The sequence below is a fragment of the Natrix helvetica genome, assembly GCF_964273705.1.
Source record: "Natrix helvetica genome assembly, chromosome: 2".
NCBI classification, from domain to species: domain Eukaryota; kingdom Metazoa; phylum Chordata; class Lepidosauria; order Squamata; family Natricidae; genus Natrix; species Natrix helvetica.
Genome location: NC_138552.1, coordinates 291202469 through 291223002, shown reverse-complemented (window position 1 = coordinate 291223002; position 20534 = coordinate 291202469). Strand labels below are relative to the sequence as shown.

The 20534-nt window shown below is 50.4% G+C and overlaps 1 protein-coding gene across 1 annotated transcript in view; it reads right to left on the bottom strand.

The window, feature by feature from the left end:
* CLTC (clathrin heavy chain) overlaps positions 1-20534 on the bottom strand; it is a 112666-nt gene that overhangs the window by 5721 nt on the left and 86411 nt on the right. Inside the window, exons 24-31 of the mRNA XM_081945372.1 lie at positions 20127-20234; positions 19832-19999; positions 14413-14562; positions 12750-12881; positions 11700-11810; positions 11370-11540; positions 9067-9288; positions 924-999 (exon numbers count right to left, since the gene is read on the bottom strand). Of these exons, the coding sequence (XP_081801498.1) occupies positions 924-999; positions 9067-9288; positions 11370-11540; positions 11700-11810; positions 12750-12881; positions 14413-14562; positions 19832-19999; positions 20127-20234 (1138 nt within the window). The remainder of the gene's footprint in view (positions 1-923; positions 1000-9066; positions 9289-11369; positions 11541-11699; positions 11811-12749; positions 12882-14412; positions 14563-19831; positions 20000-20126; positions 20235-20534) is intronic.

Sequence of the window (20534 nt, the reverse complement as noted above, 5' to 3'; positions counted from 1 at the left end):
TCTAGCAAAGATTCTATGTGGTTCGGTGAACCCCCAAATCCCACTCCTGGCTGGCTCCACCCACCCCACCCCTCCTAGGAGTCTCCACGTGGCCTGTTTTGGATGCCAGGTAAGGGCAGGGCCTGCGTGGAGGCTCAAGGAGGCAAAAAACGGGCCTCCTGGAAGTTCTGGAAGGCTGAAAACGGGCCCATTTCCAGCTTCCGAAGGGCCTCCAGAGCGCAGGGGAGGCCATTTTTACCCTCCCAGAGGCTCGAGAAAAGCTTCCAGAGCCCGGGGGGGCGGGGGGGGGGACAAAAAACAGGCCTCCCAGAAGTTCCAGCCTCCAAAGCCTGGGGATGGCAAAAACGCCCCCTCCTCCAGCCGTGATGCAAGAGGCCAATTAGGCCACGTGTTGTGGCCCAGCAGGATCCGGTTGAGCTGCTGATGGACTCGGACAGCGAGGAACCATATGAGTCTGCCCTGGACGATGTGGAGAACCTGTGCAGGGTTTGGAAGCAGCAACTCCGTAGGCAGACTCACAGAAGATGGTTAAGCACAGGTGGTTGTGGATTGGCCCCTCCCAAGAGAGATTATAGGTGAGGCGTTGGGAGGGGACATTTGCAGGAAACAACCGTTCGAATTAGTAGTTAAGAAAATCTATGTATTCTAGCCGTGTCTGCTCGTTTGGACTATCTGCGGTGCTCCATTTGAATTATCTGGGTTGTTTTATTGAACGTGAGTTGTCTGGGCCCTCAGCCAAAGGATTTGTTATCTCAGTAATTAAACAGTGGCAAACAGCCAAGCCTTTGTTCTGGTTTATTCACAGGCGTGAAGAGGGGGGTCAGAACACCACGCCCACCATGGCCACGCCCACCCAGTAACCGGGCAGAGAACCCATTGCTGAAATGTTAGAAACCCACCCCTGAAGCTAAGGAAGGGCTTACCGTAAACAATGGGCTGGGTCTCCGTCGCCTGCTCTTCCTCTTTCCTCAGCGATTCTGAGGCATCCAGCTTGTCCACCTAGGAAAACAGAAGGATCCCAAAGATCAGGAGAAACCACCCGGCTACTAATCAACGTCCTACATTGGCTGGCAGAGAAGTGGAAAAGCCTTCAGGGGGCATGAAACACAGTCAGAGAAAGGAAATCATGGACAATTTTTTAAAAAATAAATAAATAAATAAATAAACCCAAGTCGGGGAAGGAAATGTCGGTGGTCTAAATGTGCCACCCGGGGTTTGCAGGAGATGCCCAAGAGATTCTCCTGAAGAGCCTTCAGCGTGGAAGGGTGGGTGGGCGGGCAAGGGAACTCTAGCTGCTGGAGGGCTTCAGGTCTACCTCGCACCTTGTGTGAAGAGATCGCAGGGAACCAATTTGGTGGACCAAATTAATGTACCAAGTTCCAGGGAATTTGCTACAGCCATCCAATCACCTCGCTGTATCCCCCCACCCCTCTTCCCTTCAAGCTTCCACCCATCTACCCTCCCCGCCGGTGTCATTTGCAGAGCTTTGACCCGAGCCAAGGTCAAACACCAAGGGAATCAGGAAACCCAAGCACTTCAAATGTATATGAAGGCTTATTGAAAGCTTAAGCTCACTACAAGAATCTGAACTACTAACAGCCAAAGCAAATTGGAGGGAGATAAGAATGAAAGGAATTCCAGGTGGGCTGGACTTAAGATCTCTCGTGGGCGGCGAAAGGACTCGAGACCGATGACGTACTTGACCCCTCCTTCGGGCTCAGCTTGGTCATTTTCTACAGCCAACCTGTTTTGCTAGCTCTCGTGGGAATCAGCTTTTTAGGACAGTGTTTCTCAACGTGAGCAACTTTAAGATATGTGATTGGTTGGGGAATATTAAGAGTTGAAAGTCATGTATTTTAAAGTCACTGAGGTTGTGAAACACTGCCGTAGGGTATGATGGAGCTGAGAAGCACAGGCAGGATGCTCTAAAATGAGGGTGTCTGTGATCTGTGGACTTCAACTCCCAAAATCCTTCAGTCAAAATGGCTGGCTGAGGAATTCTGGGAGTTGAAGTCCACAGGTCTTGAAGGTTGCTAAGGTAGGACACCCCTGCTATAAAGCCACTCAAGAGTCATTTAAAGTGAGATGGGCCATGTAGGTAGGTAGGAATGAACGAATGCATGCATGAATGGAGGGAATGAATGAATGAACGAATGAATGAATGAATGGAGGGAATGAATGAATGAATGAATGAACGAACAAAGCAATCCATGTGGGGGCTATCTCATGCAGAAATCCCTCTTCTAAGCACAGTGACTTTCACAACTTAAGAACAAAAAGGCTACTGAGGTATTTTAAATTTGTATTTAACAGCATGTCTCTTGTTAGATGGATGGCCAGTATGGTTTGACGGTAGTTTTATGCAACTGGATTTAGATCTTCCCCATTTACACCACAGTCAAACAATGGGCATGGGAGCCATTCCATAACCCCCACCCTCTAAGGAGAACATAGGAGAAATCTAGCCACAGGTGGATCAACCCCCTTTTTGATCAACTCAAAAGTAATGTTTCTCCAGCCTTTGCTTGATGGCAGAAGTTCCTCCTTCTCGACTCACAAGCTTCACTTCCTTTCATCAATATAGCAAACGTTTTTCCTAACCCTAACCTTCCCTCCCCCACCCCCCAAAATGTGTTTTATTACGCTTAAGGTACCTGCAAGCAAGAATACAGCCTTCCCCAAATAATGGCCCCTGAAACCACAATGCGCGCACACGCACACACACGAGAGCAGGTGGCTAGGGTAGTCCTCGACGTACGACCACAACTGAGCCCAAAAGTTCTGTTGCTAAGCGAGACATTCGTTCAATGAACGTTGCTCCATTTTACAACCTTGCCACGTTTGTTTCGTTGTACATTTAGTAACAACGGTTGTGAAGTGAATCTGGCCCTCCCCCGTTGACTTTGCTTGTCAGAAGGGACGCCGCAACCGTCATAAATAGGAAGTCAGTCGGCAAGTGCCTGAATTTTGATTCCGCGGGGATGCCGCAAAAGTCGTTAGGCGTGCAAAGCGGCCTTAAGACACTTTTTTCAGCGCCATGGTCACTTCGGACACTAAGTGAACCGTTGTAAGTCGAGCACCCGTGCACATCCAGTCAACCCTAAGCCAGCTTTTTGTTTATTTTTATTTTCGGTTGAGATCCTTTATTCCTAGAAAACCCAATCATTTAGGCTGGAAAAACCTGCTACTGCGAAGAAGGAAAAGAGAAGTGGAAAAGTGTTTGTAAGGTGCTTAAGGTAAATCTCTAGAGAGAAGGATAAAGCCAAGCAGAGGAGAAATCCAGAGATCTTCCACCACCGCCAATTTGGCCCTGGTGGTTTGCTGGTTTTGTTTCCCCCCCCCCCACCCCCCCACCCCGGATGGCTCCAAAGAAACACCAGGGTTTTTTGTTTTTAAAAATGACAATCTGGTTTAAACCGCGGAGAGCTGCTTTGCTCGATTGGAACGTCACCGGATGCCCTGCGGGTTTTTTTTTTTTTATTAACGGCAAACCGTTCCTTGTAAAAGGAGGGGGGGGGGAAACAGAAAAGGCTTTTCCACAGAGACTGCAATAAGGCTGCAGAAGGGAGAAAAGTAAAAAGAAAAAAAAGGAGGAAGGAAGAAAGAGAGAGAGAGAGAGAGAGAGAAGGAATGAACCGCATGCGGTCAATGCCAAGAGATTTGGTGTTATATGTGCATGGGGAAAAAAGGCAAAGGAACTGAAGAAGCGAAAGGAGTGAAGTTGGAAGATGGCGGCCAGACGCCTCCCTCCAGCCCGCCTCCCCCAAAGTTCACGCACGCAGAAACAGCCCCCACCCCCGCTGCCCCCTCCGCTTTCCACAGCAATGCTTTGCAGCTTAGGGGAAGTGAGATGTACATCACAATGATGGCCGGACATGCTCAGTTCAGAAAAGCAAACACTGCAGTTCATATACCTTTTTTTTCACACCATACGGGCCCTGCCTTTCACCTGCTAGCTGCTGGGGGACTTGGGCCATGGGGTACGTTGGAGCCCGGGCTGGTTCGACTTTTGGGGGGGAAGTGAAGAGGGGGGGGCAAGAGTGGGCGTTTGTGTGCGGGCCCAATTCTCAGATGTGAAGAGGGAAGCTTGGATCAGCCCATTGGCAGAAGACAGGGGATGAATGTGGGGGAAATGCCACTGAGAGGGGAAGAATGGCTCAGCTTTGGGAAGCGGAGGCCTTGGCTCTGGCTTAAAACAGGGGCCTGGGAGGTTTTTGGGGGTGAATGCAAGACAATGGGAAGATCCAGGCCTTGGAATCAATCAATGAAATCAACCAATGGGAAGACTGAGGCCTTGAAATCAACAATGGGAAGACCCAGGCCTTGAAATCAACCAATGGGAAGACGTAGGCCTTGAAATCAACCAATGGGAAGACGTAGGCCTTGAAATCAACCAATGGGGAGACGTAGGCCTTGAAATAAACCAATGGGAAGACATAGGCCTTGAAATCAACTAATGGGAGGACTCAGGCCTTGAAATCAACCAATGGGAAGACTCGAGCCTTGAAATCAACCAATGGGGAGACCTAGGCCTTGAAATCAACCAATGGGGAGACCTAGGCCTTGAAATCAACCAATGGGAAGACTTAAGCCTTGAAATCAACCAATGAGAAGACCTAGGCCTTGAAATCAACCAATGGGAAGACCTAGGCCTTGAAATCAACCAATGGGAAGACTCAGGCCTTGAAATCAACCAATGGGGAAACTTGGAGCTTGAAATCAACCAATGGGAAGACGTAGGCCTTGAAATCAATCAATGGGAAACCCGGAGCTTGCAACCAATGGGAAGACCCAAGCCTTGGAAAGCAACCAAGGGAACAGGAAGCAGCCAGATGGGACCAGAGAGGCAGAGACCCGACTGGTGTGGTAAGAGGGAGCCTCTAAGCAGCTAGCCACTCTCAGCAAGACACGTTAGTAAGACTGGCGTGGTCACAATCCTCTCCAGGGAGGGGAAAACACACAGCGTCAAATGGGAAACCCAATCGCCTCCCACCCCCCGGCCACCCTTCAGGGAGAACCAATCAATCAAGTGCCCCGGCTGTTCCCTGCTCCTTCTTTTGAGAGGTTTCTCGGGAGAGGGTTAAATGCCTGGTGACCCCTCCGAACCCGTGATCCGGTAGATTGTTTCTAACCTTCCTGGAGAGTTGATGAGCCAATTAGTGTCTACGGTTCTGTCCTACAGCTATGATTCTGGTTTTTCACTTGCAGAGGCGCTTTTTTTTAGTGAAGAGGTTTTGTTTTTTTTCCAAAGGGGCAGGTGGGCAGAAAGCAGTAGCAGCAGTGTAGGGAAGGTAGGAAAAAAAAAAGGGAGAAAAATAAAATAAAATAAAACTCATGCAGATATCCTTAAGACTTAGGCCTCCAGGCTTTAAAAAGATGGAAAAGAACGAACTTTCACCTTTTCCTTTATTGTATCAACCTGCAAAGGAATTCAGAAGGTGCAGCTTAGAGGAAAACAAAAAAGAAATTCCAATATTTCGCATTTTAGAATTAACAGAGAGCAAGTAAAAAAAAAAAGAAGAAGAAGAAGAAGAGGGGAAAGGTTTAGAACTCAAAAAAGGACACCTTTGGCTGCCAAAAGCCAAGTCCCTTCACGTTTCCACCTTCGGATGGGCAGCGTTCTCACCTTACGCCAAGAACAGCATGCAGAGAGAAGGGCAAACCTGTGCCTTAAAACTCCCAACCAGGGAGGGTCAACCTGAGCAGCTTTTAAGAAGGGTGAACCGGCTGGGGAATTCTGAGAGTTGCCCTAGATCAGGGGCATCAAACTCAAGGCCCACAGGACGCATCCGGCCCCCGGGGTGCTTAAATCTGGTCCCCGGAGCTGGCTTGGAAATATCAAAGGACCAGCCCATGGAGCCTCTGCCAGCTAAAATAGTGTGTGTGTGTGTGTGTGTGTGTGTGTGTGTGTGTGTGTGTACCCCCCACCCACCCCCTGTGGCCCATTTTTGGCCTCCCCAGCCTCCTGCAGCCCTCGACCGGCCAAAAGCGTGGGGCAGGGGTGGCTTCCAGCTTGTGCGCGCGCGCACTGGGTGTGTGCATGTGCAGTTAAATTAAAATCGTTCTGTGCATGGGCAGAACTCCAAAACAAGAGGGTGGCAGCGACAGCAACGACCGGGAAACCGCTTTGGGGGTGTGGAAGGCCTGGGCCGCCGCCGCCGCCATACCACTACCAGTTCGGCCGATCCGGTAAAACCCACCACTGGTGCGGGACCTCCCCGCGGCCTGTTTCCGGCCGGGAGAGTGCTGCAGGAGGCCGGGGAGGCCCACCGTGGCCACGCTCATCCCTGGCCACACACACGCACTCCCAACCCTGATGCGGCCCTCGAGTTTGACACCCCTGCTCTCGATATGAAAACCTGAAGTTATTTTGGCCCTGATGGTCCAAGTGGTCCAAGTTGACTGCTTCAAAGGATATTTCTTCCTGAATTATGCAGAGGTGGGGTGGGTCTTTTTCTAACCCAGCGTTTCAGGAATGAGTTTTGGACAGAGGGGGTGGGGTGGGGGGTTGTCTGAAGCCACATTTCATATTCTAATTTAGAAACCAGCCAGTCTGAGCACTGGCCGCCCAGTCGTATTAGTTCTTTCCTAACTTTCAGCATGCTTAACCATAAACCCGAAGTGGTCTCCTACTAATCCTACTAAAACACCCAAAGACAAGCTTTTTAAGTACCACAAGCTGTGGGTTCAACTTCCTCTGCTGTGCATGTAACATGCTTTCATGTTATATTTCCCTAAAGACAGATGTTTTTTCTCTCTTTCCCAGCCCCAAAACACAATAGGGTAAATCAACCACACCCATTTTAGAAACAATTCCAAACTTTCTGAAACAAGAGGGAAAAAAAAACATCTCGGCTCACATGCAACCTGGAATCTCTTCCCTCTGGGAACCTCGGCTGTAGGAGCTCTGCTTCCAGTCCACCCCGAGTTGGCAGGATTCTCAATCCCCAAATTACGCCAATGTGTTTGGAAGACTCAAAGTACTTTGTGACTTCTATCGTGGCCAGAACAAGCACAGGGGAAGCCTTGATCTACTCAGGCCCAAGGCCCTCGGCCTGGAAGAACTGTTGAATTTCAGACTGTCAGAGTAGATTCGGAGACAGGATCTGCTGTAGGTGACAACCTCCTGCCACGAAGTGTGCAAAAGGGATCCATTTGCTTAAGCCTAACAGCTGACACTCCTAGACGTTTGTTCCCACTCTCAAGTAAAGGGGAGTCATCCAGTGGTGGGTTCCAGATCCCGTCGCAACTGGTACGCTGTGACGGGACCGGCCGTCCACTTTGGGCATGTGCGCTGCACACGCATGCGCACGCCACCGCCCTGCGATGCTCCAGCTGCTCGTCGGACCGTACGGTGCGCATGTGTGCGCAGATGGCCTGGTTGTCTTAAAAACAGGTAAGGAACCAGAAAGGGAGGGGGGGGCAACAAAACACCGTTCCGGTACGGTGGCCGCTGATCCCAGCTGCCACTGGTACACCCGTACTGGAACCTACCCCTGGAGTCATCATCTCCACTTCTATCCACTCAGACAAGCAGAGGGCTGAACGAGTGAGGAGGGGTTTAATCTTATCAATGAACCACAGCTGACCCTCCAGTGGTCTGTAGAGATTCTTGGTCACCTGGGTCATCGTTGCCCCCAAGGGGCTTTTTTGAAGAGGCAACTGGACTTTCTGGGTTTCCTCCTTCGAAGACGTTTCGCTTCTCATCCAAGAAGCTTCTTCAGCTCTGACTGGGTGGTGGATGGCTGAGAATCTCTGCAGACTTTTAGCTATGCAATTTGGGATGAACATCTTTAGGGAAGTAGGGATAGATTTCCAGAGGGAAAAACTGCAGGCTACAGGAACCATTTGCCCCACTCAGGTGAGCCTGAGGACACAGACAAACCTCCAAGTGGCCTCAAGGACCGACTAAAAGGATGCAAATGACCAGCTGTCTGCAAGGAGCATAAATCCTTCCATTCTCCTCTATCCAGTCAGAGCTGAAGAAGCTTCTTGGATGAGAAGCAAAACGTCTTCAAGAAAAAAACAACAGTTGCCTCCTGAGAAAACTCACCTTTGGGACAACCATCCAGTGTCTCCAAAAATTCTCTTTCCGCAAGGACATGCAGGCTTCTTAACAGGTGAGATTGGAAACTAACTACAGGGGCCCAGTTCCAGTTTTACAACCCAAATTTGGCAGATTTACTGTAGCCAAGAGAGAGAGAGAATACAGGTAGTCCTCGGCTTACAACCATTATTGAGCCCCAAACTTTCGTTGCTAAGTGAGACATTTGTTCTGTGAATGTTGTCCCATTTTAACGACCTTTCTTGCCCCAGTTGTTAAGTGAATCACTGCAGAATCATGCAGTTGTTAAGAGAAGCTGGCTTCCCCATTGACTTTGTTTGTCAGAAGGTGGCCAAAGGGGGATCACGTGACTCAACCCCCAACCCTGCAACCGTTATAAATATGAATCGGTTGCCAAGCGTCTGGATTTGGATCACATGACCAGGAGACGCTGCAACGGTCGTAAGTGTGAAAAATGGTCATTAGGTCACCTTTTTTTTTAGTGCCATTATTAACTTTGAACGGTCGCTAAATGATCCGTTGTAAGTCGAGGACTACCTGTATTCAAAACCAGAACCCAGTCCACTGGCTAGGACCAGGGGTGGGATTCTACCCGTTCGGATCGGTTCACGCGAACGGTTCGCCCCGACGATCAAGTGCCCCTGCCCCTGCGCTTCATCGACCTATATCTTCTCAGCTGAGTCACGTAGCAAAGCGGATTGCCGCGCCTCTGCTGTCTTCCTCCCCAAAAGTAATGCAAAAGGAGTTTTCTTAAAACTGTGCGCGCAAAGAAGCGCACGATCCTAGATCCGGTTGTTAAAACCAGTAGGATCCCTACTGTGCATCACAAAATCCAACAGACCTTTTGGAGGAGAAAGGGAGGGCCGGCATCAACAGACACAGAGGTTTGGGGAGGGCACGTTTGTCAAGAGCTGGGGGTCAAGACGGCTGGCGAGTGACAGACAAAGGGGTCTGGGACAGGCGGGGGGGGGAGAGGAGGAGGAGGAGGCCAGGACCCTTACCTTGCACAAGTATTCCTTCATGACCTGGATGAAGTAGGGCATGGCAAAGTCCATGATGTTGTGTCTCCAGGCGGTTTCCAAGACCACGTCCGGTCGGAGAAGGTCGTAGCAAGTGAAGAGGCAGGCGCCAAAACATTCCTGCTTGCCTTCCTGGAGGAACCACTGCAGCAGCTCCTCCGCCAGCTCCGTGTCTTTGGACTCTGAGGCGTATTGCATGGCGTCCTGGAAGGAAGGGGGGGGGAGGAGAAGAAGAAACAAGGCCCCATCAAGGACAGGTCACCAGCCCAACGCTCGGGAAGGGCAGGGGAGCCCGCCAGCTATCAAACTCAACTTCATTGAGAGCCGCATCAGGGTTGTGTTGACTTCGGGGGCCGGGATAGGCTTGGCTAACTTGACATCACTCGTGTCGGGGGCATCTGTGGTGGCCCAAGCGCTCTGCCAGCGAAAACAGGCTCCAGAGCTCCGTTTTCAGCTGCAATGGCCTCCTGCCGCCCTCTGCCAGTGAAAATGAAGTTCGGGAGGGCCTTTTCCACGCCCACGAGATCCGTTTTCACGCGCACAGGGCGGCAGCAGGCAGTCACAGCTGAAAACGCAGCCCTCATGAGCTCCATTTTCACTGGCAGTCACCGGAGGCCGATCCTTTACAATACAATACAATACAATAGTAGAGTTGGAAGGGACCTTGGAGGTCTTCTAGTCCAACCCCCTGCCTAGGCAGGAAACCCTATACCGTTTCAGACAAATGGCTACCCAACATCTTCTTAAAGACTTCCAGTGTTGGGGCATTCACAACTTCTGGTGGCAACTTCTGTTCCATTGATTAATTGTTCTGACTGTCAGGAAATTTCTCCTCAGTTCTAAGTTGCTTCTCTCCTTGATTAGTTTCCACCCATTGCTTCTTGTTCTACCCTCAGGTGCCTTGGAGAATAGTTTGACTCCCTCTTCTTTGTGGCAACCCCTGAGATATTGGAACAATGCTATCAACTTTGCTGTTTCTAGGGTGGCCCCGTGGACCAGATCTAAGCACCCCGCAGGCTGGATCTGCCCCCCCACCCAGGCCTCAAGTTTGACACCCCTGGACTCAAGATTCTCAAAGTAACTGTCCTATTGGTTTCTAAGGAAAAGCAATAGCACTTAAGCCTTATATACAGGTAGTCCTCAACTTACGACTGCAATTGAGTCCAATTTTTCTGTTGCTAAGCGGGACACTTGTTAAGTGAATTTTGTCCCTATTTTGCGACCTTTCTTGCCCCAGTTGTTAAGTGAACCCCTGCAGTTGTTAAGTGAATCTGGCTTCCTCCCATTTATTTTGCTTGTCAGAAGGTTGCAAAAGGAGATTTACATGATTCCGGGACACTGCAACCATCATAAATATGAACCGGTTGCCAAGTGTCCGAATTCTGATCGGATGACCTCAGGGACGCTACAACAGTCGTAAGTGTGAAGATGGTGATAAGTCACTTTTTACAATGCCGTTGTAACTTTGAACAGTCACTAAGCGAGCTGTTGTTAAGCGGAGGACTATCTGTAGTGCTCCAGAGTGCTGTTACATCCCTCTCTAAGCAATTTACAGAGTCCGCCTCTTGCCTCCAACAATCTGGCTCCTTATTTTCCCGACTTCAGAAGGGTGGAAAGCTGAGTCAACCTTGAACTGGTCAGGATCGAACTCCTGGCAGTGAGCTGAATTAGCCTGCAATACTGCACTCTAACCACTGTGCCAGCATGGCTCCCATTAAGTATTATTTATATCAGGGGTGTCCAAACTTGGGAACTTTAAGACTTGTGGACTTCAACTCCCAGAATTCCCCAGCCAGCCATGCTGGCTGGGGAATTCTGGGAGTTGAAGTCCACAAGTCTTAAAGTTCCCAAGTTTGGACACCCCTGATTTATATGATAAACATTTCAGTCTTGAACTAATTACTTAATATTAAAACAAACCTATAATTGTATATTTGATGCTGCAAGTCACCCCCCCCCAAGTCTTTTGGAGTGGATGGCCATAACGAGAACAAAGACTAGGCAGTAGCACTTAAGACTTATATACCGCTTTGCAGCCCTCTCTAAGCGGTTTACAGAGTCAGCATCTTGCCCCAAAACAATCAGGGTCCTCCTTTTCCTGACCACGGAAGGATGGAAGGCTGAGTCGACCTTGAACCCTGTCAGGATCGAACTTCCAGGCTGTGGGCAGAGTTAGCTTGCAATACTGCATCCTAACCACTGCACCGCCCGGGCTGCGGAGCTCTTCCTGAACTCATCCACCCCGTCGCCCTTCCCGCTAGGCAGATGCCGTTGAGCTCCGGTACCTTGTAGAGTCGGTCTTTTTTGCAGAGTTCCACGCTTTGCTTCCAGCGGTTGTTCCCTTTGAAGAGATAGGCGGCGATTCTCCGGAACTCAATCAGCTCGTGTTTCTCCAGGCGTTGGGCGAGGGAGATGTTGTCGAAGTTGTCGTAGGCGTCTATCGATGTCCGAAGAGCCTAGACAGGAGATAAGCCGGCACTGTAACCCAAGTTTTGAAAATGGCCACCCCTGCAAAGTCTGAACGTCGGGAGGTCGCCGGCCTGCATCCCACCTTCCCCAAGCCACCAGGGGCCTTGCCTCGAAGTCCAGGATGGACCCCGGAAACCGTCTCCTACCTGGTAATCTTCTTCTGTAATGAAGAGGTTGTTGAGGGACTCGTTCACGGATTTGTTGTTGTGGTTCTGCACCGAGCGCAGGTAGGGCTTCACCAGCGGAAGTTGCTTCACCTGTTCAGAGAACACACCTTCACTGTTGAGGCATCAGGCTAAAATCCAGGAGGAGGTGAGTTCTAGTGCTGCTTTAGGCATGAAAGCTGTCTGGGTGACCTTGGGGCAATTACCAGGAGACAGTGAGTTCTAGTCCCACTTTAGACACAAAAGCCTACTGGGTGACTCTGGGCCAATCACCAGGAGATGGTGAGTTCTAGTCACAGCTTAGGCATGAAAGCTGTCTGGGTGGCATTGGGCCGATCACCAGGAGACGGTGAGTTCTAGTCCTGCCTTAGGCAAAAAAGCTTGCTGGGTGACTGGGCCAATCACCAGCAGGTGGCGAGTTCTAGTCACAGCTTAGGCATAAAAGTCAGCAGGGTGACCTTGGGTCAGTCACCAGGAGATGATGAGTTCTAGTCCTGCCTTAGGCATGAAAACTGTCTGGGTGGCCTTGGGCCAATCACCAGGAGACGGTGAGTTCTAGTGCTGTCTTGGTGATGAAAGCTGACTGGGTGATTTTAGGCCAGTCGCATCTCTCAGCCCAGTCCATGTCACAGACTGCTGTTGTGGAGAAAGCAGGAGGAGGAAGGAGCGTAGTACGTGTTTGCCATCTTGAGTTAATTTATAAAAATAATAAAGGCAGGATATAAATATGGTATTTTTTGCTCCATGATGCACTCCTCCCTCCCTCCCTCCCAAATTAGTGGGTGGAAATGTCTTATGGAGCAAAAAATACGGGCCGCAATAGCAGGGTCCTTTGACAGCGCTGAACCCCGCCTCTTCTGTCTTTGTCACTGCCTGTTTTCCTCCTCTCAACCTAGGTGCGTCTTACGGTCAGGTGCGTCTTTTAGAGTGCGAAAAATACGGTAAATAAATGAAGAAAATAAAAACTTCCCGAGAGCAAAGAAAGAAAGAAAGAAAGCCCCCTTCCCCCCCCCTTCCCAAAGGATTGCTTACCTTACTAAAGAAATTGACCGCACGGGTATGATCCAACCGCGGCGAAAGCACCATGAGTAAGTCGTTGAGCAGCAGAGGTTTAAATTCTAGGTAAAACTGAATTGCTTTGTAGTAAAGCTCCACATTCGCCACCTGCAAGGACGACAGGCAAGAAGTGAGTGCTACGTCTGCACGTTTGCAAAAACGACGACGAGGGTGATGCAAGTAACACAACCTTCCAGCCAAGCTCACTCTTCATCAGGCCTTGACATGGTCTACAGCTCCCCCACCCACCCACCCAAAAAGGGCTGCATTTTTGCTCAGCTGGCTGCAGCTGCTTTTAAAACCAGCGAGTTAAGATGGTATGGTTTGGATTTGTCTGGCGGCTTCTCCCATTTTGTTTAGCTCATCACTGATTTCCAGGGTAGAGCGGTGTGGTGGCCTAGAGGTGGAGCTCTCGCCTCACAATCAGGAGGCTGTGAGTTCAATCCCAGGTAGAGGCAGATATTTCTCTCGCTGGGCACAATGAGAATATATCTGCTGAACAAAACTCCACACTGGCAACAGGTACAGCATCCGGCCAGTAAACACTTAGCTCCGTTCAGTTGCCCAGACAAGGGATTATGGGGTCGTTAAAAGGAGATGATGATGATCAGAGATTGCCCGGATAAAAATAGAAGATAAAAGAGTAAATTCTCTACATGTGCTCCAAGAGCTTTGGGGTTGGGTTGGTTCCTTGCTTCTAATATCAAGTGGACTGAAATGGACCATGTGGGACAATGTTTCTCAACCGTGGCCATTTTAAGACCTCGTGAATAAAGGTGAATACATGTGTCCCAGGATAATGTTACAGGATCCAGTCAGGATGGGTCACCGGGACCAGAGGTTTAGTCTTCTGAGTTTTCGGACTCGTGCTGAAGCCCCCATCCTCAGGGAACTTCTCTCTCACCAGAATGTGTCCTTTGGACTTTTCTATGCAACTTTTAAGACCTGTGGACTTCAATTCTCAGAATTCCCCAGCAAGAGAGACCCTCATGAGAGGGTCACACTTCAGAAGACTCTGGATATAAAGTGGGTGCTTGAACCTATTTGTTGCGGTCTGTCGGCCACCAGCCCCTCCAGCAGCCAAATCAGATGAGGAGGAGGAGGCATGGGAGTAAAGGCAAACTGAGAGCTCCGAGGGGAAAGAGGGAATGGAGCTGGCAGAGAGAAAGACAGGGACAGAGGCGGAGCCTGGGCCATCCGTCAGCCCTCAGATGGAGAGTCAACAGCCCCCAGGTCTGGCGGTGGCTGATGAGGAAGAGGAGGAACAGCTGGGTCCAGTGCCTGATGCACAGATGCACAGAAGGCAGAGGAGAGGAGAGCAGTGGAAATCCATGGGCCGGTCCTTGGGATGGAAGAGCAACTGCTGCTAGCGAAGCAACACTCTAGCTCTGGGGATAAAAGGCAGAGGGCGGAGATAAATAGATATGGCAGGCAACTATTCATCTCCCGGCCGGACAGACTTGTTAGCCTGTGAAATAAACTTTTTGCCGGCACTGCCAGCATTCCTAATAAAGGAATCTTTTGCGTTCACGTCAGAGGGTTTGTCGTGTTTGGGGAGCTGGGTTAGAACACAGTTTTCCACCAAGCAGGAACATCAGAAAGGAAACCTGAAGAGGTTACGTCAAGAAAGATCTCCTACCTTAGTGATGATGTCCTTGAACTGCCCTTCCTTCCAGGCGTCTGTGGGATGGTTCATCATTGTAATAATAGCATTATCGTATTCTTCGTATTTATCGTACAGGAAAACCAACTCTCCCCAGAGGTGGGCTTGCTCAGCAGCCCTCAACACCTAGGGAACAAAGCATTGTGTGAATTGAAGCACGAGAAGGCAGGCCTCTGTAACTCAACTATTCTAGCATGGGCTTCCAACTTTAATAACTGTCTGGTTTGGCTCTGCAACCCAACAAGAGGATAATTAGAATTGCAGAAAAAACAATTACTACCAACCTGCTTTCCACTTACGACCTGTACACCGCACGAGTCAGAAAGAGGGCTGTGAAAATATCTACAGACCCCTCTCATCTTGGACGTAAATTGTTTCAACTCCTACCCTCAAAACGATGCTATAGAGCACTGCACACCAAGACCGCGGCTGCTGGTTACGCCCGGTCGCTTGTACCAACCCCTGCAGTCTAGGTGGACAGGTGCTACAGAGTCAGGGCCTGCGGCTGATGCTTTGCAATGCAAGGTCTGTCACCAACAAGGCCCCCCTAATTAATGAGTTGATCTCAGAGGGGGAGCTAGACCTTGCAGGGATAACGGAGACCTGGCTGGGCCACGAGGGTGGTTTACCCCTCGTGGAAATGTGCCCACCGGGTTTCCGTGCATTCCATCAGCCTCGGGCCCTGGGTAAGGGTGGTGGGGTGGCGGTGGTTATGCGGGAATGTTTAGAGCCGAGGGAGTTCACTGTCCCTCAGATACCGGGGTGTGAGTCCCTTGGTGTGAACTGGGGCCCAGGGAGGCAGTGGGGCTTGCTGATTGTATACTTGGCTCCTCACTATGCATCAGCAGCCCTGCCCGAGCTCCTCGAGCTAATCTCAGCGACGGCAGTTGAGACTCCCAGACTTTTGGTCATGGGGGACTTCAACTTGCCGTCAACGGGAGTGGCTTCCGAGGTGGCTCGGGAGTTCATGGCTTCCATGACGGCCATGGACCTGACCCAATTAGTGCAGGGCCCCACTCACGAAGGGGGCCACACACTGGATCTCATTTTTGTATCTGAACAGTGGACGAGTGATCTGGGAATAGGGGATTTAGTCATCACGCCCCTGTCATGGTGAGACCACTCATCCCTCCGGCTGGACTTCCCTGGCGCTATCCCCCACCGCGAGGAGGCGGAACCAGACTCTATAAACTGGTACCACCCCAGGCACCTGATGGAATCTGATAGATTCCAGACGGAGCTTGGGCCAATACCTGTAGCCTTGTCCTGCTCCCGCTCCGAGGACCTAGTGACTGCCTGGAATAGGGCGACGACTGGGGCCTTGGACCGGGTTGCGCCTTTGCGACCTCTCCTGCGGCATCGACCCACCCGGGCTCCTTGGTTTACTGAGGAGCTTAGGGTGATGAAGCGCCACAGGAGACGTCTAGAGAGCAGGTGGAGGTCCTCACGCTCCGAATCTGACCGAACACAGGTAAGAGCCTATTTGCGGACTTACCTTGTGGCAATAAGAGCGGCCAAACGTAGACATTGTGCTGCTCTTATTGCGTCCGCGGATAACCGCCCTGCCGCCCTGTTTAGGGTGACCCGCTCCCTTTTATCGCAGGGGGCGCGGGAGACACCCTTACAGGGTAGAGCAGAGGAGTTTGGGGAATATCTTCAGGACAAAATCGATCAGATCCGGAGCGGGTGGACCTCCGTCAGTGGACCAGATGAGCCGCCAACAGCGAGTCTTGAGAGACCATTCTGGGAGGAGTTTGACTCTGTTGCCCCCGAGGATTTGGACAGGTTGCGTGGACGGCTGCGACCCACCACATGTTTAATGGACCCGTGCCCCTCCTGGCTGGTACTGGCAGCCTGGGAGGTGACACGAGGCTGGCTCCTGGGCCTGGTGAACGCCTCATTGGGTGAGGGATACTTACCAACCGCCTTGAAAGAGGCGGTGGTGAGACCCTTGCTCAAGAGACCTTCGCTCGACCCAATGGAGCTAGCTAATTATCGTCCAGTCTCCAACCTCCCCTTTTTGGCGAAGGTTGTTGAGAATGTGGTGGCGCAGCAATTTCCACGACACCTAGACGAATCCGACTATCTAGACCCACGCCAGTCCGGCTTCCGACCCGGGCACAGCACTGAGACAGCCTTGGTCGATGATCTCTGGAGGGCCAGAGATAGGGGTTGTTCCTCTATCCTGGTCCTATTAGACCTCTCGGCGGCTTTTGATACCATCGACCATGGTATCCTACTGCGCCGGTTGGAGGGGATGGGAGTCGGAGGCACTGTTTTGCAGTGGTTCGGCTCCTACCTCTCTGACCGGAAGCAATGTGTGTTGACAGGGGGGCAGAGGTCGTCCCTGAGGCCACTCACTTGTGGGGTGCCACAGGGGTCGGTCCTCTCGCCTCTCCTGTTCAACGCATATGTGAAGCCGCTGGGTGAGATCATCCGTGGTTTTGGGGTTGAGTACCATCTTTACGCTGATGATACTCAGCTGTACATTTCAACCCCAAACCACCCCAACGAGGCTGTCGAAGTGATGTCCCGGTGTTTGGAAGCCGTTGGGGTCTGGATGGGGGACAACAGACTCAAACTCAACCCCTCCAAGACCGAGTGGCTGTGGGTACCGGCACCTCGGTTCAGCCAGCTGACTCCATCGCTGGCCATAGGGGGCGAACAACTGTCCCCCGTGGAGCGGGCGCGCAACTTGGGCGTCCTCCTCGATGCCCGGCTGTCAATGGAGGACCATGTGGCAGCCGTGGCAAGGGGGGCGTTCCACCAGGTCCGCCAATTGCGCCCCCTACTGGACCGGAGTGCCCTGCGCACGGTCACTCATGCGCTGGTGACGTCTCGCCTGGACTACTGCAATGCCCTCTACATGGGGCTTCCCTTGGGACGCATCCGGAGACTGCAGCTAGTTCAGAACGCAGCCGCGCGGGTTATTATGGGAAGTACACGTTACTCCCACGTAACACCTCTCCTGCGCGAGCTGCACTGGCTACCTGTGGCCTTTCGGGTGCGTTTCAAGGTATTGATCACCATCTTTAAAGCGCTCCATGGCATAGGACCTAGTTATCTGCAGGATCGCATCCTACCACACACGTCCCTGCGACCTATCCGCTCACACAGGGAGGGGCTCCTCCTGGTGCCGTCTGCTAGGCAATGCCAGCGGGCGACGCCTAGGAGTAGATCCTTCTCTGTGATGGGCCCAACCCTCTGGAATGACCTCCCCCCAGACATTCGAACTACCACCGACCTCCGTTCCTTCCGGCAAAAGTTAAAGACTCACCTATTTCAATCAGCTGGCCTGGCACTTTCTTAGTTTTACCTCCCGGGGATTTATTTTATTTTAATTGGGTTTGGGGTTTTAATTGTGATGTTTTTAGGATTAGAATATATTTATTTCTTAGTACAGCCTATCTCCCCCTCCAAATGTATCTTAAATGTATTTTATTATTATGACCGATTTTATTTGTATTGACTGTACACCGCCCCGAGTCCCTTTCTGGGAGAGGGGCGGTCTAAAAATCTAAGAAATAAATAAATAAAATAAATAAACAATTAGACACAAGGACAGTTTTTTCCCAAATGCCATCACTCTGCTAAACAAATAATTCCCTCACCACTGTCAAACTATTCACTAAAGCTGCATTACTATTACTATTAATCTTCTCATTGTTCCTATCACCCATCTCCTCCCTCTTATGACTGTGGGACTGAAACTTTGCTTCTTGTATCCTTACGATTTATATTGATATTCATTGCATCCTGATTGCTTATTTGTAACCTAGGACTATCATTAATTGTTGCACATTATGATTCTTGACTAAAGTATCTTGTCTCTTTATGTACACCGAGAGCTTATGCACCAAAGACAAATTCCTTTTGTGTCCAATCACACTTGGCCAATAAAGGATTCTATTCCATTCTATTCTATTCAGTCAAACATCTTCATGGATCTTTTCCCTGGGTGTCCCAACATATCCAATCCAAAGGGGATCCTGTGTATTTTAATTTTGCAACTGGGTGGGATAATCAAGAGATTACCAGCAATGCTAGGAAATGTAAGCCTTTGTTTCTCTTAAGATGGGTGTGTTAGACATTGAAGTCAGGACCTTCCACAGGGCAAAACAGATACTCTTCCAATAAATCACAAGATCATAGAATTGTGGAGTCAGACAGGACCAGAAAAATACCTAGTCCAATCTTTTACCATGTTTAGAAAAACAAATTGTGCCATCTGATCCGAGAGACGGCTCTCTAGTCTATTCTTAAAAACCTCCAGAGATGGAATATCTTCCACAGGGAGATTATTCCATTGTTGCCCAGATTGGAGAATCAGTTTTTTGGTTGTTGTTATCTTTACATGACACCTACGGAGCTGCAATTTGTACACAGGATTTCAGGTCTTTGTGTCTGTTCTGATGGGAAAATGGTCTTGACCACCTTACAGACTACAGAATAACAGAGTTGGAAGGGACCTTGGAGGTCTTCTAGTCCAAACCCCTGCTCAAGCAGGAAACCCTACACCATTTCAGACAAATGGCTGTCCAATCTCTTCCAGTGTTGGGAATATCCACAATTTCTGGAGGCAAGTCGTTCCACTGATTAATTGTTCTCACTGTCAGGAAATTTCTCCTTAGTTCCAGGTTGCTTCTCTCCCTGATTAGTTTCCATCCATTGCTTCCTGTCCTACTGTCACGTGCTTTGGAGAATAGCCTGACTCCCTCTTCTTTGTGGCAGCCCCTGAGATATTGGAAGACTGCTATCATGTCTCCCCTAGTCCTTCTTTTCATTAGATTACACATGAATTATCTTCTTAACATTCTTAATCCCCATAGCACATTTTAATGTACCTGAATGTTGGTACCTTGCCTTCTAATTTTTATGATGATGAACAAACCAAGTTCCTATAGACCAGTGACGGTTCACCTTTTTAGCATCGAGTGCTGAAACTGGTGCGCGTGCCGGAGCGCCAGAACCCAGAAAAGAACAGCTGACTGGTGCGCATGCATTCCAGGTTCCGGCACGTGCATGGGCACCAAACCAGCTCTCCAGTGCACGCACCCAGAATAGCAGCTGGCAATGACGCCCATGCCCACAGAGAGGGCTCTGGCATGCGTACTGTAGGTTAGCCATCACGGCTATAGTCTGTCCTTGTGCTTCGAGTCCCTAAATCATTATTTTCATCCTATGTAATAGGTGAAGGTCCCTCACAAAGTCAGCCTCCGGCTCTTCCCTAACCTTAACTCTGCTAACTGCTGCTGCTCAAGACCATTCTTATTCTCTGTCCACATCAGGTATCGGCTTTAGCTAGTTCCTTCATGCAGCCCTCTAAAGGGGGGCGAAGTCGCTCTATCCTCCCAACCAGATGCTGATCAGGAAAAAAAAAGAAAGAAAGAGATACCTTAGGAATGTTGACCCGTGACCAAAAGAGCTCCAAGTGCTCCCTCATCTTCTGTGGCTTGAATTTGGAGTAGAGGATGGCCAGTTCGGTGAACATCCCCATATGAGCCCGTTCCAGCCCCAAAGCAGCTTCCAACATGGTTATCAACTCCTCAAAGTAGCCGCGGTCCTTTCAGAAGGGGGGGAAAAAAGGGGGTGGGGAGATATCAATCACTGTCCAACGGCCGGGGTTTTAGCTCTTTCCCTGTCGAGGTAAGATATGGAGGACATCAGCAGCCCACAGGTTGGCCCATTACCTGGTAGTAATTTATGAGTTCTTCCAGTTCATCGGCGTGCACGACGATATGCAAGCCGCACATCTGGGCCAAGCGGAATTCCTTCCCATCAACGCAGGCAAAGCAAACCTGAAAAGGGAAGAGGGTTGGAGTTCTGTTTAGGAAAAGGGGGAAAAAGTTTAGCCTCAGATCCAGAGGTGGTATTCAGCCAGTTCGGATAGGTACTGGAGAACCGGTAGTGGACATTTTTGAGTAGTTCGGAGAACCGGCAAATAGGCTGGCCCCGCCCCTGCTGCCTCCCAGCCGATCTTCTTTTGTTGCCCTGAATAGGAGAACTGAGCTGGAAAGTGGGGTGGGAAGGGAACGGGGGTTTGGCAATATCCTTTCCCTGCCACGCCCACCAAGCCAAGCCATGCCCACCAAGCCAAG